We start from the raw sequence: 27,092 nt of genomic DNA on the forward strand, positions 1-27,092 counted from the left end.
CAAATTCATAAGATCAAATTAGGGAAGGCAGAGAGAAATTGATAAGTTTCATGGAAGTAAATCTAGAATGATCAAATTCGGAAAGGCAAAGACAATTAATTCATGCACCCGTATGAAAGAAAGCTTAGGGGAAATTTGTATCTATTGAGTGTATACAAACATCTTTCCTAAAAAGTGATGGAGATCCAAAATTGTGCATGAGAACGCTGAAGAATTGTATACTTTACATGCACGAAATGAATTGACAGGAGTGACTTTCACTCTCTTCGAGAAAACAATGTGGCTTTCACTCTTAATCTCCAAGATAGCTCTTTCTAATATAATTTTTTTTTCCTAACATATCATTGCAACAAAGCTAATGGCTAATCTAGTTTACTCAATAAGAACATTATACAACCTATTAGACATTGAGGATAACTTGAATAAATTTTAGATTTATCATGTATGCACCAACATGCAAAATCTAGAGAATCCCTACATAATTATTCAAGTGAAATACCATAATTAGAATAGATAAGTATTCAATGTGACAAAAAATAAATAAAAAAATTCAGAATTTATTTTTAATTTTTTGAAAAAAAAATAAGAAGCATACCCGAAAGGAAACAAATCAAAAGATGAAATGTCAAAAACTGTCGCAATCAAAAGAGATGTTAATTATAGGTCACAAAATTTGGAGTACAACAAAGGGCTAGATGATTAAAAAAGCAATAAGTTGGTTTTGAATAGAGGAGTAAACGATAAGATGGGTGAGGCTTTGAGGGCTACAAGTGGCAATTCTCAAGTTCATAGGTATCATCTTACCTCTTCATCCTTGGATCTAACATCTTTTCTCTTTTGTTGACGAGGAAAGCTAGACTAGGAAATTTTCACGGCATTAGTCCCTCCAAGAGTGCTCCCACAATCACTCAATGCAATAAGAAAAGATCCTAACTAAATATATCAGTACATCTTACAAAAGGTAATGGATGATCTGGAGCGCTATCCAGAGTTGGAGAGCCGAGGTGATTTGCTGCTAAACCGCGGATGTATTTGGATGCCCGCAAATGATGGGTTGCAGTAGAAATTATTGGAGCACTTTTACCAAATTCCATAGGCTGGTCATCAGGGTGTCTTGAGGACTTATAAGAAGATACCTCAGAGTTGCACGTGGCCAGAATTGAGGCGAGATGTGAGAAGTTTTGTCCGTACTTGCGAAGTCTGTCAAAGGGCTAAGGCAACCACATTGAAACCGGTTGGATTACTTCAGCCTTTACCTATACCGGACTGTGTTTAGGAAGACATTTCTATGAATTTTATAAAAGGTCTTTTGCTGGTACGTGGTAATTCCGTTATCTTTATGGTGGTTGATGGATTGAGCAAATATGCACACTTTTCGGCATTGTCACATCCATTTTCAGCCAAGTCAGTAGCTAAAATTTTTGTGAGAGATTGCTTGATTACATGGCATGTCATGCATAATTATCTCATATCATGATCGTGTATATATAAGCGACTTTTGGACTGAGTTTTTTATATTACAGGGGACTTGATTGAACTTTAGTTCAGTCTACCATCCACAAATGGATGGTCAAATCAAGGTAGTCAATCGAGGCATTGAGCAATACTTGAGGTGCTTTGTTGGAGAGATGCCGAGATGATGGTTGGAGTTCTTACCATGGGCGGAGTGGTCTTACAACACCGCCTACCATAGCAACATTGGTATGACTCTATTTGAGGTGGTGTATAGACGCTCGGCTCTGACATTACACGTTTATGACCCAATGGCATCTGCAAATCGGATAGAGGTGGACTTAGCTTTGATGGATAGAGATGCCACATTAAGGAGGTTGCATACCCATCTTAAACTTGCTCAAAACCACATGAAGTAAGTTAATGATCGCAGTCATAGGGAGCAAAAGTTTGACATTGGCAGTTGGGTGTTTGTAAGGGTGCAACCATATTGATAGGTGACCTTGCATCTGATACGAAACCAGAAGTTAGCACATCGCTACTTCGGTCCATTTCGAGTGATAGAGCATATTGGTCCAGTTGCATATTGTTTGGAGCTGCCGGAGGGATTGAGAGTGTATCCTGTCTTCCATGTTTTATTGCTGAGGGAGTGGATTGGAGATCATAAGATCGTCGGATTAGTTCTACCGAAGCCATTGGAGGAGACAGAGATCGTAGAGCTAGTTTGTGTACTCGCTAGGCGTTGACGATGATATGGTACCAGATTAGAGATAGAGATTATAGTCGAGTGGCTTGGCAAGCCATCCAATGAGATGACCTGGGAGTTGGAGACTGATATTTTAGAGTGTTTCCCCGACTTTTCACCTTGAGGACAAGGTGGGGGAAGCGTGGTGGGCTAATATATTTGGTTAGAATCTTTTCTTATTGTATTAGTTGTTTATTTTCATTAAAATAAAATTTCTTTTAGTCGCATTTGAATATGGGAGAGGTCACGTTTTGCGAACAGATGCATCAGATTCGCAAAAATAGAGAATGCAAAATGTGTGTTCGAACGCCTACTTCGCATTCGCACATATAGAGAATGTCTTTTGTGCGTTCGAACATGATCGAGCGCGTTTGAACGCGATTAGCTAAAATCTTATAGAATTAGGGTTAATAATTATATTTTGGCTTATTGGCTAGCCTCTATAAAGGTGTGGATGGTAGCCAAAATTATTATGCTGTTGGATTATTGATTTCTTTCCTCCTATCTTCTCTCTATTATTTCTACCTTAATCTCCCTCCTCCCTCTTCACCAACCTATCACCTCTACCATTGGCAAGGTCTTTCCTAACTTCTAATCTCCCTCGTCTGTCGAGTCCTCCCTCTTCATTGGGATTTTGACCACTTCTTCCCCTTCGTCTTAATCACTTAAATAACATCACTCATCTACCCTCATCTCTATTATCATCCATAATCCTAACATCCACTCCACTCATCACCACCACTATCATCCGCAATATATCATGTTTTCATCCTACTTGTAGTTCGAATCTACAAAGTACGTAAATACAAAACATGTAGATCAAGGTGAATATTTTCCCTCAATTGTGAGGACTGCTTCCTACAATAAATCTAGATCTTGAAGGAATCGTTTCGTAATCCTATCATTGGTATCAGAGCCTATCAAATTGGTACCGTAGCCCTATTAGAGCGCCATTATCTTCCCTAAGACCTTGCTTAACAAAATCAAGGGTTCAATGAGGGACTTTTGGTGGGGTTTTCAGTCGAGTAGCTCCCATATCTATATCAGAAGCTAAAATCAGGTTTGTTGACCCATCGTGTATGAGGGTGTCACGAGCGCTCTCCTGAGCTCACCAACTAAAGCCTCGTGCTCAAGCTAGCTCGAAGGCTAGTGCGCAACCCTACGAGCTCTTGGGCTCAACTTCTCAAAGCTAGATACTTTCGTAGATCTTTCTTAGACTTGGGCTGCTATCTTGAAGCTACGCAAGGTTTTGAAGGATAATATATCTTGGTCTATAGGGATGATAAACTATCAAAAATTTGAAGGATCGTGGTTCCCCTATACTGAGCTATCGAATCTCTCTCTCCCTAGCCATATTTGTATGGTTCATGATCTCCTAAGAGGCTCTAAATGGAACTCTACCCTGATCAGAAGCTTATTTCCTCCTGAGGTAGCTAGATGTATTCTTAGTAAATGCATGGGTCCGGCCACCACAAGCTTGCTGGATAAGGTGATGTTCTGGATACCTACCTCTTTAGGTATTCTCACTAATTATCCTATTCCAACTACCACTACAGGATTGTGAGGATTTTTGGGACTGATCGGATATTATCGCCGCTTTATTACCAGGTGTAGTAAGATCGTTGCTCCTCTCACTTCTTTGTTAAAGAAAGACTCTTTTAGATGAACGGATGAAGCCATTACAGCTTTTAAAAAAACTTAAAACAGCAATGACGATGGCTGCTATTCTAGCACTATCAAACTTCACCAAAGATTTTATTGTAGAATGTGACGCATCGGAAGTTGGCATAGGAGCTATACTAATGCAAGGAGGACGTTCCATAGCCTTTCTTAGTAAGGTTTTATCACAAAACTTTCAACAATTATCGACTTACGAGAGAGAGATGTTGGCATTCTATATGGGGTGACAAAGTGGAGGCCTTATTTGATCGGTAGGCGATTTATTATCCGAACTGATCAAAGGAGCCTTCCATACTTTATGGGACAGCATATACACACTCCTAATACAGTAAAAATGGATCACAAAATTGCTGGGGTATGATTATGAAATTCAATACAAGAAAGGAACGGAAAATAGAACGGCGGATGCATTATCACACCAACCCGATACTGCCGAGCTTGCAGCCTATTCTTCTCCTACCTTTCCCTTCCTTGACGAGCTGAGATATGCATGTACATCTAACCCAAATATTTTGAGATTGTTACAGGAGGTGTTGGATAATCCGGAGCGCTATCTAGAGTTGGAGAATCGAGGCGGTTTGCTGCTGGACCGCGGATGGATTCGGGTGCCCGCAAATGATAGATTGCGGTAGAAAGTTAGTGCACTTCCACCAAACTCCAAAGGCTGATTATGAGGGTGTCTTGAGGATTTATAAGAAGATATCTTAGAGTTGCATGTGGCTAGGATTGAAGTGAGATATGAGGAGTTTTGTCCGTGCTTGCGAAGTCTGTCAAAGGGCTAAGGCAACCACATTGAAATCGGTCGGATTACTACAGCCTTTACCTATACCGGATCATGTTTAGGAAGACATTTCTATAGATTTCGTAGAGGGTCTTCTGCTGGTACGTGGCTATTCAGTTATTTTTGTGGTCATTGACAGGATGAGCAAGTATGCGCACTTTTTGATATTGTCACATCCATTTTCAGCCAAGAACTCAGTTTCGTAATTTTCTGACTACCGGAGAATATTTGGTAAATATTTTCCCATGGTTAGGCGAACTGATTCCTATAATAAATCCAGATCTTGAATGAATCATTCCGTAGCCTATCTTTTGGTACCGTAACCCATCAAATAGTTATATAAAATATAAATATAAATGTATGATTATTATCAATAAGACTACATATATTAATCTAATAAGTAATAAATAAACTATAAATAAATTTATAGGCAATATTTATAATTATAATTAATAAATTATTATACAAAAAATACTTAGTAAAATTATATCAGTGAGTGTAAATTATAAAAATAATTAATTATCTAAATAAACTAATTTACCTAACATTAGAAAATAATTATATAATTAACATAAAAGAAAAAAAAATAACAATAATCCTCTTTGCTATAGTGCTGAGCTGAGCCTAGCACTGCTGCACCAAGAGGAGGAGGAACCGAGAATGGAGAAGAAGAAGAAAGGAAGAAGAAAAGAAAGAAAGAAAGAAAGAAAAGAAGGAAAAAGAAGAGAAGAGAAAGAGGAGAGAAAGGAGGTGCGGACCCAGGCCGACGGGGAGGGCACCGGCCTCTGCTGGCCAGCCAGTGGCTCCGACAAGCTCGAGCTCGGGTGTGAGAGAGAGAGAGAGAGGAGAGAGAGAGAGAGAGAGAGAGAGAGAGAGAGAGAATATGGAGGGAGGGAAAGGAGCTCACCGACACTTGAGGAGGTGGCGGCGGTGGTTTCCAAGACGGTGGCGGCAGCGGTAGGCCGGCCTCAGTGATATATATATGGGGAGAAAGAGAGGCAGTGGAGGGGAAAAGGGCGGCAATGCTAGGGCCCGCCGTAGCAAGCTGGTTGCAGCCGGTTGGCTGCGGTAGCGACGGTGGGCACGTGGCGCCTCACCATGCAAGCTGCCTCATACAGCTAGCCGCACGAGCACGAGGCCGGCCACACTCGTGCCCAAAAATAAAATTTTTATTTATTTTTTATTATTTTTTATTTTTTAATTTTTTAAGGTTGGGTTCTTACACTCCTCGACTTAATCCAATTCCAAACCTAGGGCTAGGTCTGAACGAAATTAAGCTTGATATAGGACATGTGCTATTCTAATCGGAGGCCATTCCTGATCTGCTAGTCCTCCCATCTCTTGCAACTTCTCCTCCATGATCTCTACACATGTATAGGTGTCCAAGAGGGTCATCAGATTCATGGCTCTCACCTCGGCTCGGATTTCAGGTTTGAGTCCCCCAATGAAAGCAGAGCATAGCTGCAAGTCAGACCATTCTCTAGTTCGATTACTGATTCGGTCAAACTCAGCCTTGTATGCTTGCATCGTGGTTTTCTGCTGGAGTTGGTATAGTGCCTCCTCGAAGTTCTTGTAATGGGTTGGACCAAATTGCCTACATATGGCATCAACAAACTCAACCCAGGTCTGAAATGGTTCGGTATTATTGGCTGCCCAAAACCAATCACACTCCTCATCTTGTAAGTGGAACAATGCAAGATGGACTTGTTGGTGCACCGAGGTCGCTTGGTAGTCAAATAGCTACTCAACTCGATGCAACCAATTCAGCAGATCTCCACTTGAAAAAGTAGCAAATTCAAGTCGCAAAGTGCGAACTTGAACTTCGGGGATATAGTTTTCATCTCGACCCACTTGAGCCCAAGGCTAGTTATGCGCTCTATACCCTTGAACCGGTGGAACTCTTTGGTATGGGTTCCATTGGCCCTCTAGCCCATGGATCTTCTTCTTCTTGTTCGATGTTGAATCATGTAACTTGTGGCTCAATTCGCACGACTGGTTTAGTAGAGCGAACCCAAGACTGAACTAGTTCATTAAGAACCCTAGGCATTGTATATGGCTCATAGGCTGCACAATAAGATGAACCAAGTGCATCTTGGGCTGGGCCTTGGGGAGTGCGCCCTAGGTCTTGGTCTACATAAAATCCTAGGGGCTCCTAAGCATTTGTTGTAGTCATCGCTGCTGCTGGTGCAAATGTGGAAGGAGATCCTTGACGACCAGAAATAAGGACAAACATCATTTTGAGTTTCCTTTCTAATCATGCATCTCTTTCCTTCTCTCTCACATCATGCACTTGCAAAAGGAAGGCCAACCACTTAGGTGGTGCTAGTGGTGGTGGTGCTACCGAAGGTGATGCCACCATAGTCAGAGTTGCTTGATCTCTTGATGGTGTTGACATTAGGGGAGAGGTGTCTTCAGTACCTGATGATTCAAATGTGCGGGGAACTTCATATACTACTGTCCTTGTTGCTCTAGATCTGGTTTGTGCCATACAAACGTTTCAAGGAAGGAAGGGCTCAGATACCAATTGTAGCAGCCCAAATCCTAGAAAAGTGTGGTAATTCTCTCGTTTAGGGTTGAGAGAGGGTGGCCATGACCTGGTGGAGAAGTGGTGGACGATTGCAATGGAGGTGTAGAGGGAAATTTTGGAGGTGTTGGAGGAGGCTATTTAGATTATGGCTACTCGTAGGGCTAAAACTAGCTAATTCATTTCATAATGAGCAAAAGAGTTGCACATCACAATTTATAGGTGGCTAAATCCGAATTAGGCTAGTTAACCCTCATCTGGACTGACTAATGCTAATAAACAAACTTAGACCAACTAGGTCTAATAAACAAGTGCAATAGACCATAAGGTCTTAATTGAACAACTTAAAAGAAATAAGCAAATCTAAGATAGATAGTGTATGCATCCAATAATAGATCAAGTGATTTTGCTTGACTAGGCTAGATCAGCCTGGGCTTGGGTCATAACATAAGTCAAATGCAAATCAAGCTCAAATTGGTTTTGACCAATCGACCAAAACTAAGAAGGAAAGTTTAGAAACTAGTTCAGACATAAGTTATCCTAAGATAATTTTTTTATAAATAAACTCGCAAATAGTCAGAAAGGGTGGATTTAGTAGGGATGATGATTGTGGCATGGACGTGCTGGTGGGGCATGGTGATGGCTGATTGGAATGGAGCAAGAAAGAAAGGGGAGAAGGTAGTCGGCTCTAAAGACGGATGGGGATCGCGAATAAGGAGGGAGGAGCTAGCTAGCAGCTAGGGTTTGAGAGAGGGGAGTAGTAGTAATAGAGAAGATGAGAGAGAGATTGAGGAAGAAAATGAACTTTCCTTGATGGTCTCAAATATGGCTGTCCTCTACATACTTAGAATCTAGCTAGAAATTCAAAAATATTCAAATTAACCCTAACACGAAATGTTCTCGGCATGGGTCATTTGAATGGCCCAATGAGGTGTTCGAACACATCATTGAAACTCCAAAACTGCATTCTAGTGCTTAAGCATTGTAAGCCTGTTTGAATGGAGTGTTTGAATACCCCATTTCGAGACCACCAATACTACAAAGAAAGGCTCCTACAATAACTAGGCTCAACCTAGCAAGCCTAACATCCTGTGAAGTGGTTCACATGGGTCGGAACCACATCAAATTCATTTAGTGCAAATTAGAGATGTTTCTCACATTCTATTATAAGAGATCTAGAGGTATTTTCAAGGCATCCATCACATCCAACAATCTCTCACCTAAAGAAATTTTACTTTCTACCAAGATGCAAGGAGTTATTTTATCAGGGTGTTTGTTCTTCTGGATATGTCTTAAAGGACTCAAAGGAGATAAATTGAGTCACCGAACATCTACAATGACACATGTTTTTGAAACAGCGATCCATAGCTCGAGTGTGAACTAGACTAAGACAATCTAATTCCGTGGAATTGTTTGAGCGAGAGGACTTTAATCAATAATTGATGATGTGGTGGGAGTGATATAAATAAATCTTGTATCTAAGATTTAAGTAAAATAGAATTTATCTAGTTCGAATGGATCAATGGTTTTTTTTTTTTTCTTCTTGGTAAGAGAGGTTTTTCACATTAAAAAATTTGTGTAGTGATTTTTGTTATGCTTTTACTTTTACTACTCATACTCAGGTTTTCTCCTCTACTTGATTTCAGTACTAATTGCGACTTATACTTGATTTTCATAGTTCAAGTAGTTTTTGTTTTAACTTTCTATTTCCAACTCGATCTCGACCTTGCCTTTGACTTTTCACTTTCCATATCTATCTTATCTTAGTTGGACTTAGATTCCCATTTTCCCCAAAATTTCAACAACTCTAAGGAGGAAGAAAATCAAAGAACATGTCTACCAAAGAACTGGATGAGATGGATATGAAGGCGTACATACTGTCAGAAATTTAGAATTGGTGAATTTGCTTAAGATGGAGATTGTTGGTTTTGTGATATCAAACCCAGCCAACTAAACCATGCGCTCGTTTCGGAATGACTTAGTTTGGGTTCATTGGACTCACGCGATTTGGGTTACGTAGAGGTCATGCACAAGAGGGTTGCTATTATCCAAATGAAGAGGGGTTGGTGGGCAAGATTCTCTCTCCTTGGTGGAGAAAGAAGAGGGATTGAAGGGCCTCTCTCTCTCTATCTCTCAATATATATATATATGCCTTATTGCTTGCCTAAGGTAGCCAGCTTGGCTAGAGACGGTGACTAGGATACTTAGCAAACAAGATTTGCAGGGGATGTCAAGCAAGAAGAGTTCCGTCAAGAAGAGTTCCGTTTCAATGTACTCATATTCTTAATAGTGATTTTTCGTTTCTTTTCTTATTTCTTGTGTGAAATAAAAATTTAATAGTCTCCCAATTATACTGGTGCTACTTGATTTGAACCGAAATATATTCTTTCATACAACATGGGCCCCCTCGAAAGAACTTGAAAACTATCTCATTGACTATTCTTAATAGTGAATTTGTACTTCTTCATGCTAGAGGAGGTTGCCCGGTTTTTGGGTGAACTAAGAATATCTTGTGTTGTGACTATTCTTATTCTTTCTCCTGTGATGGATATTGCTAGAGCAAGTGCCTTAGTATCAAAAGAGTATTTTTGCTCTAGTGGCGTAGAAAGGAGCCTCCCCTGCCTACATCTTTTAAACAGATGATAATAGTATAGTAAGAGGCGTTTTGCAATGTAACCAAAAAAAAACGAGTGGACCTGCAAATATGTGAAAGGTGGAGGAGGTTCCACGAGCCACAAATATTGGTGGTGACACGCAACTAATCCTTAGAAAGAGAAAAGAAAAAAGAAAAACTATCCGACTGGAGAAACAGGACGATGCAATAAAGAACAAGGTTTCTTTACACGTATCTTTCTTTCTTTATAGCTTTGTTAACAAGAAATAAGCTTTGGCCTTTGGCCCTATTCACTTTGTAGAATAAAACTAATTTAAAAAATATATATAATCAAATTTTAATACAAAAAGCTAATATAAGCTAGCTATTATATTATTTAGTTAAATATTAGTATAAGATGTAATAATTATATCAATGTGGCATAAATTTAATATTAAAGTAACAAAGAAAAGAAAATCTGTATTGAAAATTTATAATATTTTAAACTAAATGATAAAAACACACTTAATTATAATTATATGTAAAGTAGTAGTAGTATCTAAGTGTTGTCTAATCTAAGAGCAAAATAATAATTTAATTAATTTTTAAAATTTTTATGGAATAAGAAAAGAGAAAATGATAAATTAGTATATAAGAAAAAGCTGAATTGTATTGCCACAAGGTTCGGATCGTTCATGAGAAACGCATGAACACTTTGCAAGTAGTAAAATAACACCTCTACTGTGAATCTGCTCTTTCTGTGGGCATGATGATTCAATCGGTTGATAATATTTTTTTTTTCCCATTGGATTATACCTCTCCATTTATGGTTACAAACAGAGGAGACAAAAGCAGTGTATTAACATATTCTAAAAAAAGAAAAAAAAAAAAAAAAAGAAGCATGGTTGAACATGTCATGCAGTGTAATGGTACTTCCTACTGTTGGGAATGTTACCCCATCAATGGTCAAAATTTAACTTCACACACGCCATACTTATGCTACTAATGTGAAGCACGTTAAGCATGTTAATGAAAAGTCAAATTTAGTTGAACAATATTTCTTAGTATTATAGTTATTTTGAAGTTGAGAAAATGAATGATGAAGAAAATCAAGAAATATTAATCTTCAGTCGTTCAGGTAATGATGACCTAAATACTTGTAGTAAGACTAACTTCTGCTTCTTACTCAAGTTGTAAAGCTCACCTCCCTTAGAGGTATCACATTTCAGTAATTCACGCCCATCTTCTACAGCTTTTCTTCTAAGAGAGCACAGCAAGGCAGACGGCTCACTTGTCGTTGCACTGTCCTCGGCACTAGAATCAGGTTCGTCATCCATCATGCACTGAGAGGTGTCATTTGATAACTCACAGGATTCTTGACCCTCATCTTTTTCAGTTGCAGTGCCTGCAGGGCTGTTGTTTCCCCACCACTTAAGTGAAACAGATGACAAGCCCTTCGCTGGAAACCCAAATTTAAGCTCATCCATGTAGGTAGGGATGTTCTTTCCTTGATTATACTGGAGTATATTAGGTGATCCACTTTGCATGAATCGATTTCCTTGTGGCTGCAAAACGTTTCCTGGCATCGTAATCCCTTCTTGAGATTTGGATGCTTCCTGTGCAAGGTCAGGTGTTCTGCTGTGAGCTTGCTCCCCGCTGAATTCAAATTCAGATTGAATTAGGCAAACCATATGTGATTTTTATTGTGTGTGTACATATATATATGTGTGTGTGTGTGTGTGTGTGTGTATATGTGTGTATAATTATTACATTGAAGGTTACAATGTACCAGGGGTATTAATAGGCAGGGATAGACCTAGGTATATTTCAAAGATTTTAATCAAAAAAGTGGAAATATAAAGATGTCAGTCTAGATAAGCTCTGTTACTTATGTATCAAACAATCTTAAAATCATAGCACTGTACCATGCTTTAAAAGGTGCATTTTTCTTAGACATAGCAGATCACATAACTAGAATCCTTGAATTTAAGAAGCAGCTTATGTGATTGACGAGGTTGAACTTCAGGCAATAGAGAAGGCTGCGCATCAACATGGGGAAGACGCCCAGCTTTTAAAAAGCCATAGTTTCTTACTTACAATGCAAAAAGAATCTAAATATATGGAGATGCATCAGACGATGAGTAATAACTTCCCCCAGGACAAATTCAGTTCAGTCCAACATCCAAACTAAGGTCTTCTAAAACCCCCTATTCAAATGTATTTTGCAAAGAGCACTCCACTTGACTATATAGTGCAGTGGAGCTGCAGCTCCACATACAACTTTCCTCAAGTATATCGCTTAAAGATAGCCCTCAACAGATTTCTTTCTTCAGAAGTCTCTTGCAGCTTTCTCACATCATAACTTATGGGTTAAATACTTTTAAGCCCCTGGACTAGATGAGAATCACTTTACTTCTTTTTTTTCCTTTTTACTTTTGTGTGTGCACCCATGTATCACTAACCCTCTTGACTTTAAACTACGAACATCGTTTCGGAGATGCTGAAAGGACCTAATAACTTTGTCATGTTAAGCCAATATTGATTAAATTAAAAGTTAGTAGCTTAGTGATATATAAACAAATTCAAACTACAACGACCTTAGTCCAAACTGCCAACACCGCCAGAGATGAAAAATGCACGGATACTGTTGACCTTGGACAGAAAACTTCACAAATGCAGTCCATTTAAAAGTTCAGGAGCACTTATTAATACCAACAAAAAAATTTCCAGAGGGTTAAAGTGATTTTCATTTAAACTAAAGGGAGGTAAAAATACTAAAAATGCATTTAACCATAAATAAATGATAAGAAACTTCAGACAAATTCTTCAACAGTTAGGACTAAGGGCCTTTTATATGCTAAAACATGTAATACAAGGATATGATTGCTGAGTGGAGATTCAAAAGAAGTCTGGAGAGGGGTGAACATCAGAAATTACCCATGACAAAGCTACTTAACACTAAAGGATCCTATGATTCAGAGAATTCCCCCTTCCAAGCCTATTATTGTGAACTTATTGTTGTTGATAGTTCCAAGAAATATTTTGTTCTGACATCAAAACAGACTGATGTACCTGAATGAATACATTACTTCAACCAGCCACTTCTAATTCATCACCTTGTTCACATCATCAGTTATCATTTTTCTTTTTATTTGTCATTCTGTTCTTTCTCATTCCAAACTGCTTATCTTTTAATGAGAATCTGCATTTTAATTTTTTAATCCAACATAAGACTTCCAGATGAAAATTGGGATTAAAATTGTCTCACCAATTCACCAGTTCGGTATATACCAGAAAACTACATTGCTAATTTATGAAAACTTTATCATCCTTTCTCCATTAGCATGTAGTCAGCCATTATATCAAAATTATAAATAAAACATGTCCCACTGAAATAGGGGCCTTTCCCATATATCTACCTTGTCATACTATTTATTCTTTTCTTACCTTTTGTTAATATTGGCAAGATTCACACTAGCTAGTTGATTCATAGAAAGCCTTGTGCACTAAGACAGCATTTTGATCCTGTCCTCCTATAGCTCTCTTTATTTTGTTGTATTTCTTAACTTCCGTTGTAGGTTCATGGGGCACATGTGATGATCAGAAGCAAGCTAGCAGATATAACTAGTCATGTTATTTCTTTGGCAAAACCTTTCTACACAAAAAGGAGAGGAAATGACACATATCATGGTATGACTTCCTATTTTAATATGAATCACATCGATAATTGAGTATTATATATTATCATGGCCTTTTATCTAAGATAACTGATGCCAATTGCCATGACAAAGATACATGAAGGTTGAAACTTGAAACTTAGAATCAGATCATAAATTCTATGTATTGACACTAATAAAAAGGCATCGATAATTCCATCAATGGGCTTTAGTAACAGCTCGCATGATGCAGTTAATTGCTTGAATCAGCACATAGGGCTGATCCCCATTGTATAATCAGCATATGCAGCAATTACCCACCTTGATCTCCTATGCTCTAGCCATTCACTTGTTGAATCCCTCTCATAACCACTAAGCCGCAACTCCTCCCCACATGCCGACTTTCATCACTAGAAGGAGCCAAACTAAGACCCCTCAGAGATCGAGACCTTCCTGGTTCACTAGTCCAGTCCATCTTATTCTGTGCAAGAAAACTAGTTTTGGTACTTGACCATCATCCACTCCCCACTAGTAAGAAACTATGAGTGCACATACAAATATATGATAAAATGCTCAAGTTTCTAATTTTGTTCTTGCAGCATTCACCTGATCTTATGCTTGGTACAGCATGTATAACAAAATGTATCAAATATCAAATTTTTAAAACTCGGGATCAGAATCAAGGTCGGGATCGGCCTCCCAGAAAACAATACATATTGGCTGTATTGTCCGCCCATTTCTTATCAAACTATTTTTTTATTACGTAAATTCTAAATATTATTTCAAAAGATAGAAAAATTTCTAAATATTAAAAAAAAGATGACAGAAAAATTAGAAAATAATAATTACACATATAAAGCCTAAGCACTAAAAAAAAATAGTACTCACTAAGAAAAATTGGGAGAGAGTGAGTGGAATAACCGAAAGAAAAAACAAGAAAAAGACTAAAAATCACTGTTTTTCTTCTCCTACAAGAAGAAGAAAAGAGAGAGCAGAAGAACCAAAACGAAAAAAAGAACTTTTGCTTCTATCAAGGAGCTTCTATAATGAAAGAGAGAGAGAGTAGAACTGAAAAGAAAATTAAGTAAAACAAATCTAATGCTTATGAAGTGCAGGAGAGGAGAGAAAGAGAAAGAATGGAAAAAAACAAAAATAACCACACACCTTTCGTCGCCGGAGTTTGAAATACCTCACCAGAGCTAAATCTCTACGTTAGAAAGCATAAGCTTTGGGGAGGGAGAGAGAGAGAGAGAGAGAGAGAGAGAGAGAGAGAGAGAGAGAGAGAGAGAGAGAGAGAGGCCGATGGGAACATCAATTATTGATGTCCTCAGGTTGAATGTGGGTCATATCCGCTATGGATTTGACCTAATTGAAAATGAACAACTCCATTGCCTATTATTTTTCTTCTAGTCTCCTTATGGAAGTTGAGCAAATGCTTTCTTATGATTCAGATAGTTCGCAGGTGTGTTCTCTTAGCTATGCAATGAGATCTATTCAGAATATTTTCCTGACTTACCTGAAAAAGTCTAATGAGTAGAAACTAGAAAGATTGACATAACTATTCTAGCATAAGAAATTTTAGTTTCTGTGTTCAACATTTGCCATAGGATTTCTAAAGTATAGCTCACAGAGTGTACAATTATAGCAACTTCAGAGTTAAGCATAACCTTAAAATCTAACCATGTCCCTCACAATCAATTTAACAACATGCAAGGCAAAAAATTCAGCTACAGGACAAATTAGTCACCTTAGGATCAATGGACTGACTACAGGCCATGTTCGAAAAGCATAGCATGCAAGTGCATATGGAGATGGACCATTTACCTAAGGCTTAAAGCACACCTTCACAGGATCTAGGAACAATTAAAAGATACTTGAGTAAGGCAACTTCGTAGACAAAATTACATATACTAGAGTTGAATAATTTAGATGCAAATATGTGATCAAGTTATATAGCTTATGGAATATCAGATCATGTAAAGACATCAAACAAAAGTTTAAAGAAAAGCAAATTCAGCATGTAATTTCAGAACCCTATCCAGAATTGGAGTAAGTGGCATCTGGACTATGGCACAAGAATGCTTAAGGAAACCTAAGTGGCACCTGGACAACATTCATAAATCTGAGAAGAGAAGTTCAGATTCAGTTTCAGATTTAAGAGTTTCTTTTGGTGGATTCTCCTAGTAAGAACTATAAATGTTTCTCACCACTATTTAAAAGGTCCAGAGGCTTAGAGGAAGAAATCCAAGCTAGAGAGAACTCAAAGGACTTCAAGAATCATACTTATAGAGTTCTAGGTTTCTCTCACAAAGCTTATTTCATATCAAACATGAATAGAGCCACATACACATCTTAGTGTTATTTCTTCATATGAAATTAATCAAGAGCAAAGGTGGGGCTGAATTGAGTAATCTACATCGATTACCACAACCACTGAGGAGTATGAGGAGTGATCCGAAACGACAAACTACGAACCATATGCGAAGACAATTTAATCATAGAGTACTTAATTAAGACGGAGTTCGAGCAAGAAATACAGAATTCAACACTTAGACAATGAAGTGTCTAGAGAGAATGGATGGCCATGCTAACCAGCACGGGGCGTGTCGGCAGCGTACCGACACATGGCACGAGAGGTGCCACACAGCACCCCTCCTAATAGTTCTGTCGCTCGCCGTCGACCTCATCGTCGAGCTACCCGTTGCCGATCACCCTTGCCGTCGCTGTCACCCGAGCGCTTCGGATGCTCTAGCCAGAGAGAGAGAGAGAGAGAGAGAGAGAGAGAGAGAGAGAGAGAGAGAGAGAGAGATAAGTTATCAGTTAAAACTTAAGTCGGCGAGCGGCCATCGGCGAGCAGCGGAGGCGAAGGCAAAGGTGGGTATCTCTTTTTTTTCTCTCCTCTTACAGTATGTGCCGTGCCGACCGGTGGTTGGCACGGTCCATGCCTGTGGTACGGCCATCGTTGCTAGAGAGTTGTATATATTTCTTATTTTTATCAATGGTATGATGTAGATTAATTCTATTTGGGCAGATCTATAGTTTTTTTCTTTCGACGGACTGAAATGTTTTATACTTAAAAAAAAATTGTGATCATGTGTTTGTCGTGTTTTAATTTTTCTTTTTATTTTCGGTTTGGTTTGTCCTACTCATAATTAGATTTCTGGATTCAACTTTCCCAGATTTAATCAGATTTGACATAAGTTTTTCTTTGATTTTTCTTATCTTATTAACCTAGTCAAACTAGGAATCTTATTACTCCCCCAAAATTTTAGTATCTTTATGACTATCCATAAGGGAGATAAATGCATACAAACACAAAATCTGGACAACATGCACCACTATTTTATAGAAATGTGGCCTCAGCAATGCAGGAATTGTAGAATTTAATAAGGAGGTCTACTTACAATGTAGAAGACAAGCCAACTGAGCTTGAAGGCATCCCTGCTGAAGCATCAGATTTTTTATTTGAAAATTTTCCGTTTAGCTCTTTAGTTTTCTCTCTTTCAGCATCTCTTCTAATATCTTCAACAGTCTTTCCAGCAAGAAACTAATCAATAAAGTTATGTGAGTGTAGCAATCGAAATTCATGAAAATGATCAAATAAAGAAAGTATATTTTGTTATTATATCCAAACTTATTTGCTCCAGGCAGTTATAGAAGCTCTCTAATGTATGGCATAAAAATTAAAGAGGGGACTGTCTGCATGTTAATAGTTAGAGAATCAAAATCTAATCTGTTTTTGCAGCAAAGTATAATTCAAGCATTCTTCAATGATTTGCATGATTAAAGTGGGACACCTTATAGTCACTGTCTTTTGGCATGGTAAATCTATGCCACAAACAGACTAGCAAATGAGGACTTCAAAGAACAATTTATTGTCTTTTTTAAGAAAACAAACAGTACTAAAATAGATTAATTCCCACTGTTTTAAAAGCCCCACTAAGATTAGAGGCCAAAAATTGAAGGATATAAAGAGGGAAAATCCCCAATCCAAGTACATCTATTACCCTAATTTCTACCTAGGTTAGCTTGGCTTCAAGGTAAGTATATGTCATTTTGTCCTATCTGCTTCAACTACTGGAGTGTTCTCTCGGATGTCTACACTTGTATATCCTTCTCTGCTGAAGGTAACAGGGAAAAATGGAAAACAAGTCACCGGCTCATTCCCAACTAGAAATGAGGAGTCAGAGGATCGGTCGAATTCCTATTTTATCAATTTTCTCTTTAATATTTTCATAAAAGGTAAGATGTGATTAAAGTGACATGTATCAGATCATGCAGGCAGGAAATAAATGCAATAATTAATGCGTTAGCAAATAAATATCAAAGTTTCATACACAGTTAATCCAGATCAAGCTCCACCAATTCCATTGTTCTCACTCACATTCTGAGAATCATGATTTCTATTTGCCTACAATTATGACTATCCATGGTAACAAGCATGACTGCATCCTCCTGATTATGACAATCTAATTCCTAATATTAATATATATATATATATATATATATATATATATATATATATATACCAAAGCTCTACAAGAATTGATATATACTTCAAATTGATTGCCGATCTTAAATCAATTGTCTAGATAAAAATGAAACAGAAAGAATAATAACAATATCAATCTTGAATGAAGGAACAATTTATCTAAAATTATCAAAGATGCTAAGAATATTACAAAAGCTATTTAATGATTTTCTATTCTTCGAAAGCAAAATTTAGTCTTCTTCCTCAATAATGTAATTAAAGAGTTTGTCTCCCTGTTGTCAATAAGATGATATTCTGATCCAGACACCCACATTTTCTACTCTTTGCAATACAACCATCATAAATATATATACTCTTCAAACTTTGGTGCATTAACTTCAAAGTGGGTAAAGGACATTAAAGAACTCAACTAAAATTCGATATATCTAGATATTTATTAATTCTACCTTGCGATATGGCCACCGTACAATACCATTTTCACGGCATATCCTCTTCAATACGCTGGTACAGACACCTGCACAATAACATTGTATGAACTCCTTGACAGAAATCACACATTTTTCATAGCATGATTGAAATTGGACAAATCAGAAACCAGCTATAAATTGAAAAGAATGAAATGCCTCAAGGATGGGCAATGTAAAAAAGACATGGTTTTGACAATAGAGGAACATAAATCCGTAATAAGTTGATATACAGAAATATACAACAGTTCCATATCATCCGAACAGAACTTCAAGACCATAAGGAAAGCATTGCTTAATCCATACAGCAATCAACATGCACATCAATTCTTACTAACTTAACCATGAAATTGGAGACTTGGACTACCTCTTTGCCTTCAACTTTGTTTTGAAAAAAGTTTTAAACATAAATTTGTATACAAGTGACTTTAAACTCTTTGTTCCAGAATTCCATTATATTAAATAAATCATTTTTGTTAAGCTATTATGATAGGTAGGGAACGTCCTCTTCAATACTTAGATCGGATGTAGAAAAGCAGTCCGCGCAACCGATGGAAAATATTCACCAGATATTCTTCTGTAGTCAGAAAATTACAAAACCAAGGAGAATCGTTCCGTAGCTTCCTAATTTTCGTTTTTGGTATTTATACCCTTCATAGATTCGGACTGCAACTGGGACGAAAATACACAAGAGTGGGGATGATGGTAATGGTGACGAGTGGAGGTGACGATATGGTTATGGATGATAGTGGAGATGAGGGTAAATGGTTTGTGAAATTTAGGGGATAAGGATGAAGGGGGAGAAGTAACTAAGATCCCAAGGAGGAAAGAGGGCTCAATAGACAAGGGAGATTAAAAATTAGAAGAGATCTTCCCTATGGAAGAGATGGCAGGTTGGTAAAGAGGGAGGAGAGAGATTATGGTAGAGAGACAATGAGAGAGAATAGAAAGAGATAGAAATCAATATTCATTCATCATAATTCTTTTAGTTGCCATCCACACCTTAAAAGGCCAACCAACAAGCTAAAATGACAATTATTAACCCTAAAATAGTGAACTCTCGCCGATCGCGTTCGAACGGGCTCGATCGCGTTCAAACGCACAAAATACGTTCTCTATCGATGTGAATATAAGCAAGCATTCGCACGCAGGCATTTGAACGCGACCGACAATTTGCATTCTCTGTCGATGTGAACGCCTGCAGGTGTTCACAAGGGCGTTCGAACACATTCTACAGAAACCTTTTTTTTTTTTAAATAAACAACTAATACAATAAGAAAAGACTCCAACAAGGTGTATCATAGTACCTTGATGAGAATCTAGAGAAAGTATGATATCAAAATAACCACCAGGAGGCACGGTTCAAGGCCCAAAATTGGAAATGGTTCCAATTTCAAGCTTAAATGTGAGTTTTCATTTGGTTTCAATAGAAATTGGCCAAAACTAGAAAAATGGATCACTATAAGCGACAGATGTCGAAAGGACGAGAAATTGCCCCTTCTAAAGCTCAAACACAAAAAATCTACCCACCTCAAACATAACTTAATAGTAGCTATAAGCACCTGCAACAAAATCATATCAAATAGTAGTCAGTGCTCAATATATTTTATGAAATCACATCAAATAGTTGTAGTCTCTTTTCTTGTTTATTTTCTATATATCAGAAGAGACTAAAGTTCCGAAACTAAAACCAAAACCGCCAAAACAAGCAACTCAAAACCATTTGATTTTCATAAAGACAAAAACTGACACTAATTTTATTACCATGGCTGAAGAACTCCCTAGAGAGACAAGCTAAACCCCTCCCCACATATGAACACCTTCACTTCCCCATTATTTTGGTGTTCTTTAAGTAAAACTATCAATGAACTACATTGGCCCCAATAATCCTCCCGAAGTCATGCATACTCTTCTTTTTCTCTGAGACTAGATGATCGTGCTTCTTCCATCTATTTATATAAACCCTACCGGTGTAATAGCAACAGTACTCAGTAATTAACAACAAACAAACATCTAAAACATAATTGTCAATAAAAAATTAAGTCCTTATTGGAGATCAAAAACAGAAGAAAAAGTTTCTTGCCCCCAAATCCTGAGCATTCCTCTCTAATTCTTGACAATATTGGTATGAAAGGTCTGCTCCTCACTTGGTTTCTCTTCATTTTCTCACCAAACATTTGGTACAAGCCTGCCACAACTATTCGTATCTGGTGAGTACGAACTTCCTCCTTAATAGAATCCAATTAACTTGGAACAAATTTAGATACTATAAATAACTCCAAACTTTGATATCGAGACAGTGAAGCTACTCACTTTTCCTTTCCTTGTTTATATTCAATTTAAAGTCATACCGTAGCAACTTGGATAACCAATGAAGCTGGATCATTAAAGAAATAGCCTCCACTTTTGAATAGTAAGGAGAAATGCCAATAATTCCTTTCATAACATAAAGAAAAACAATTCCTTATCATATGCAAACATGTGTAATTGAGAGCTTGAGAGAGATAAGCAAAAAGTCATCCCTCTAGCATGAGAATGGCCCTTATACCATAATGTGATTATAGTTCCCAGTTTCGGCCGATTCCGATCTGGGCCCTACTATAGGCCAACTGCAGCAACTGCTGACAGCTACAGCAGGCAGCTGTCAGCTGAAACTGGCGGCAACAACAGGGCTGACAGCTGCTACTGGCGGCTGCAGCAGGCTGCTGACAGCAGCCGCCAATAACTACAGTGAGCAAGGGAGAGAGAGGAAAAGATAAAAAGAAAGAGAGTGAGGGAGAGAGTGAGGTAGCTCAGACTAACAGTTAGAGTGATAAGAAAGAAGAGAGGGAAGAAGAGAGATTTTTACTTTTTAGACTTTATATTTGAGTAATTATTATTTCTTATTTTCTTATAATTTTTTCTAATAGAAATTTCTCAATATTTTTAAATAATATTTAAAATTTTATTTAATTAAAATAGTCTGATCCGATACAAACAGTCGATATGGCCGATACGGCCGATATGTATCGTTTTTCCAAACGACCGATACAGTCGATATGTATCGTTTTTCCAAACGGCCGATCCCAATCCCGATACCGATTTTTGGAACCTTGGATGTGATACATCAAACATAAATATGGCAATAAGAAGAGGCAATACAAACTGACTGCAATCTTTTTCTGTACGTGAGGATCCTACTAGAGCGCCTTCTACTTTTAATAGGCCATGAACTAGATCAGAATCATTCTCAGCAAATCCATAAGAAGTGATCCAATTTTTTTCACCGGGTAGACTCCACCTTATACTCCACCTTTTTTTTTTCTTGAAGTTAGGTAATGCAAGAATTGGTGTTAAACTGTGATCTTGGTCATTAGTCCTTACTTCCAAGAGAAGTTCAAATGAATTTTCTGCCATTGGACTCCACTTGAAGGTATTTTCTGAGTATATTTGTGAGTCTGGTATCTTACCATGATCTTTGATGAATTTGCAATATATCCTATAAGCCCCAAATAAGCCCCTTAGTTCTTTTTAAGGACTTTGGTTTAGGCTACTCCAAGATTGCAGTAATTCTTTTCCTGGTCCACTGTCAACCCTTCCTAACTAATAATGTGGTCAAGGTAACAGATTTATTGTTGGCCAAATTAACACTTCTCCCATTTTGCATACAACTAATTTCCCTTAATAGTAGCAAAGTTGACTGCATGTGCCTTAGGTGTGCATCCCATGTTGAATAGACCCTAAAATATCGTCAAAGAATACAAGCAAAAAATTTCTCAACTGCGTTTTAAAGATAATGTTCATAAGAAATTGAAAGGTAGCAGTAGCACTAGTTAGACTTAAAGGCATAACTAGATATTTGTAGTGACCTTTGTTTAATCAAAATGTCATTTTATGTATATCAGGAGAATAAACATGATAAACCACAATGAAGATCCAATTTCGGAAAATATTGTGCTCCTTCCAACTCTTCTAAAAGCATTACGTGCTCAGAAACTTGTCTTTGACATTGATTTAGTTGAGTGCTCACTAATCAACACACATTCTCTATAATCCATCATGCTTCTTGACCAAATTAATAGGATTAGGAAATGGACTTGTACATGGCCAAATCATACCGGACTTGAGTACGTCCAATACAATTCTTTTGACGGGAACCAACTTATTAACCTTATTTTGAATTACCATTATGCCAAACTTCTTGGGCACAGCATAAATTGGGCTCACTCAGAGACTATTTGAAATCAAGTAAATAATACTAACATCCAACAATATCAACACTTTTGTCCTAACAATATCTTTCATCACAAGATTTAACCTCTGTTGTGGTTCGCAAGATCTTATTGGCATTCTCCTGCAAATGCATTCGATGCATAACTTCATCGAGATTAATTCTCTTGATATTTACAATGGTCCATTCTATTGCTTTATTGTATTCTTTTAAAACACTCACAAGCTTATCCTCTTATTCCTTATCCAAATTAGATGCTACAATAACAATAAAGGTACCAGAAAAGCTTAAAAACATATACTCGACTGAGAAGAGTGGGAATAGTTGCGAACCGATATCAACCCCTGGCGGTTCCTCACTTAGTGGAGAACAATCCATGGGCAGATATAGAGGATCCAATGCCATGTCGGCCACAATCAAGGGAATTCCCTTTACAAGATAACTTCTCTTCATTGGCTACCATGAGTTAGAAGGTTGCCATTAGGAATGCAAGATAGATCAGCCTTCCTTGAAACTTTTTCATTAGGGAAATTGTGGGTGCTATGAATGTATGAAAACCATGATAGAAACTTTACACAAGTAGCCTTAGACCTGCAATGTCTGGAGGTGAGATGTTCTAGAAGATACAGAATGGAGAGTCGGTGTTATCTCCTCTTCTGCAATCAAATCCATGTTTTCTTTCCTATGAACTTCATCTTCCATTGTCCAGCATGCCTGGATCAAGAATGACCACTTACATTCATGATTTGGTAGTTCATCTGTTCTGGCATAATTTTTTTGGTAGCAGAAAGCTAGGAATCAGACTTGGTCTTACAAAAGATGATCAGCTAGAAGGAACTAGGTTGGAATGGGGATGGTTGGGAATTATTTGTCACTGAGAACTCATCTTATCTTCATAAAGTCTTGCTAAACCAACAGCCTCCAAAAGAGAACTAAGCCTCCTAGATTGCACGTCCAATCGGATAGCGTCCGTCAACTCACTAGTAAAGTAACTAACTCGTTGACTTGCATACATCCTCTCCGAATGGCTGAGAAGACACTAAACTGCATTCAATATTCACAAACAGTACCACATTGCTTTAGTTTGGTTCAGTCACCAAGAAAATCATCATATGACATCAATCTATAACCCTGCCATCAAAGTCCCCCATGTCACCTCCTGTTTTTGATCTTTTAGCAACTGAAAGTCTGAAACTACAGTTGTGTATCCTGCTCAAGGTGATACACAGCTAATGGCACTTATTCAACCATTGGAGTGTGTTGAAAATGGAAAAATTGCTCCAGTAGACAAATCCAACTAGTTGGATTATTACTGTCATTATGCCAGGGAAAGTTGAGTTTAGCGATCTTGGGAAGTGAGGAAAGAGTTCCTCCATATTGACTATAACTAATATGATTCACCGATCTGCTTGGCCTTCGTCGAGCATTGGATGGTTCGCCATTATTGTTCTAAAGTTGCGCAAAATTGTATTTGCAGATTCATAATCATCTCTTGATGTCTATTTTGAACTTTTCATTACTTTGGATCATGGCCAAAAATGCAACTTCTAACTTCACATAGTGTTGGTCATCCGCTATGTCTGGCTTTGATACCAATTGGTGCAAGTCCTGCCCCTAGTGGATCAAAGTCAGGATTTTGGAACCAAGCTACCCGCAAGTGTTTCTTCCCTATTTTGATTGGGTAGGGAGAGAAAGAAAAGTTGTAGAACGGTAATAGTTAAGTTCGAGGATAACCGACCTCTAGTCTTGTTAAAAGGAAATTTAATTTCTACCTTTCAAATGGCAAGACAACCTATGAATCTAAAGATAGATGTGCAATGGCTACTTCCAATTTCTCGATCCTCCTTAACTACCTAAGGTGACTCATTCAAATCAATCCCCACCTGTTACAACTCTTAAAAGTAAGGAAAGTTAATGTAACAAAACAAACTTCTTTTAATTAATCTGACCAGATATGCAACAAACCATTCTCACCAATTGCACCAAATATGCAAGGCTTGGCTCAGGCCATACAACAGACACGTATCAACATTCCACACCGACTATACAATCAATCACGGATGGTTTTGATATTAATTAAAATAGGAGGCACTAGATTAGCATGTGGAACGGAGAGTTTAAAACTCATCCATCCCAGATCACTAACCTGCTCCCCTAATTACTTCAGAAGCAGATTTCAATAACCGACTCTCCCTTGAATTTCCTAGTTACGCAATTCCTGACATCATGCTCTACGGTCTTCCTTCTAAATTACTACCTGGAAATCCCTGCTGTTATCAGTTACACAGTAATATTTCATCTCCAATGCTCCTCAAAATCCCACATTTATCTCTCATGTAATTCAGAAGCAACCAATAAAAACAGAACCTTGACGAGAATCAATGAGACGACAGGGGCGGTAATAGAAGAGTACCGAGAATGGAAGCAGCCTCCGCAATGGGCAGGGAGAAGAGCTTGGAGATCTCGTCGAAGGAAAGTGTCACCTTCGAAGGCGGAGCAGATCCAGGGACTCTTTGCGGCAGCGAAGTGGACATGATCTAACGAATTGCATAAAAATATAATTCCACGAATTGGAGCGCGAATGTGTGAGGAGTGTCCAGAGCAGCAGTTAGTTGCTGCGGCGGCGGCAGCAGCGGCAGCAGCAGATCCAAGGATTAGATCCGGCGCGAAGGTGCGAGTGGGTTTTGGGGTTGCAGCTAGGGTTGGAACTTGGAAGCTCTTTGTTTCCTTATGCTGGTTTAGTATTGGGTTCATGTACATACAAATACAATCGAGTTTTTTTTACCAAACTAGCCCTCTTTTATATTTTATTTGCTGAAAACCTGGGTCTATTTTACTATAGCCATAACTAAAAAGTTACCGTTAACCGTTTCACTCAGTCAAAAATAAAATATTAAATTATTTAGTATTTTATAATAAGTATTTTATTTTTGACTGAGTAAAATGCGTTTTACTTAAAGAAAAAGGATACACATAAAATATTAGACAGTCTAACGTCTTATTATTAAAAATTTAAAACTACTAAAGTACTCAGCTAAGACGCCAAACTACTCACTTTCAAATATCATAATTTTCTAATTTATAGCATATTTTAGATATATAATATATCATTATAAAGATAAAAGAAAAGCAAATATAATTATTTTGTTTGATATGATTATTAATGTTACGAATCAGCTAAATCCGTTCTGCAACGGTTCTAAAGTCGATGAAGCCCGTAACTTCCAAGGGAATTTGCGAGCTATCTAACTGACGGATCTTTTTGGATTTTGGATATGTTGTTGCTCTTGGAGAGATCTTTCCAATGAATCTAAGATCACGAGATTTAAACAGTTAGATCTCAAGATATCGATCAAATAGTGGTCAAAGGTCAATAGGATCCTAGCTTGATAGCTATCCAATGGTTAGATAGATGCTAAGATTAGATCTTGGTGGAAAGGGGGAGAAGTTGTTGTAAAAGATGGTGGTTAAAGGTTAGAAGAAGCCGACCAAAGACTTGGGCGGAGGAGGGAGAAGATGCCAATGGCTAGAAACAAAGAGAAGAAGATAAGATTAAAGCTAATTCCAATAATTAGATCATTATCCTTATACAACTCTAATTAGAGTTTCCTCCACATATATATAGAGGCTTACCCTAGGGACCTTCACTAAGTTAAACAACTCCAAACAAATCCTAACAAATCAAACAATTAAGTTATAACAAAACCAACAAAACTAGTTTTCCTTATTTTATCGGATTAACCTTACAGATAGATTCTGAAGAAGTCATGAATATCAAAGTTGTAGATCTCGAGGTTAACGACTTTATCCAACTAGTTTGATATTATTTGGATATGTGTAAAATATTCTACAAATATTATTTCAAAACTGTATAGAGCTGAATTTAACTAATTAAATAAAATCTTAACCTACTAAGATTCTAACTAAACTAAATAACAAAATAAGATAATTAGATTCAATCCATTGAGCCCAATCTTCCTTTGATGTGATCCGATCTAACCTGGTCACATTAATTTATTAATTTAGTAAAAATAAAATTTATTAAAATAAGTAATTAAATAAAAATATGGTTTGTGACGTGTTTCAAAGGTTCTATCGAAATAATTATTTATTTTATTAAAATTTAATCGGACATATACATAAATATAAAGAATAAATTTATAGCTTCATAATACTCGATTTTAGTCATAAAATGTATAATTGCGAAAATATTTTTTACTTTTTCTTAAATAAAATATTGAAGTGTTTAACATTTTCTAAAATATAATATGCTGAATAATTTAACATTTTATAAATAAACTTTTTGATATTTTTATGCAAAAACAAAATAGTGAATAAATAAAATAAAATACAGAAGTGGCCTAGTTTGTTAAAAACTCAATAGAATCTGCAGAAAACTTGCATGTGTGATCATTTGTACTGTTGCCCATTTCTCTATCCTAGATGTACAAGGCTTCTTTTTTCTTTTTTTTTTTCTTTGTTTTCAAGTTAAAAT

General features: G+C 37.3%; 1 protein-coding gene across 1 annotated transcript; it reads right to left on the bottom strand.

The window, feature by feature from the left end:
• Window positions 1–10,692: 10,692 nt before the first annotated feature.
• On the bottom strand, window positions 10,693–25,313 carry LOC140766251 (uncharacterized). Its single transcript, XM_073105742.1, has 4 exons — window positions 25,011–25,313; window positions 18,370–18,437; window positions 16,836–16,978; window positions 10,693–11,431 (listed from the first exon to the last, which is right to left on the bottom strand). Exons 1-4 carry the CDS (start codon window positions 25,129–25,131, stop codon window positions 10,885–10,887), a joined length of 879 nt encoding a protein of 292 aa, XP_072961843.1. The 5' UTR covers window positions 25,132–25,313; the 3' UTR covers window positions 10,693–10,884.
• Between the last annotated feature and the right edge of the window lie 1,779 nt (window positions 25,314–27,092).

The sequence above is a fragment of the Typha angustifolia genome, chromosome 8 (genome assembly GCF_048772165.1).
Source record: "Typha angustifolia cultivar Huaian chromosome 8, ASM4877216v1, whole genome shotgun sequence".
NCBI lineage: Eukaryota > Viridiplantae > Streptophyta > Magnoliopsida > Poales > Typhaceae > Typha > Typha angustifolia.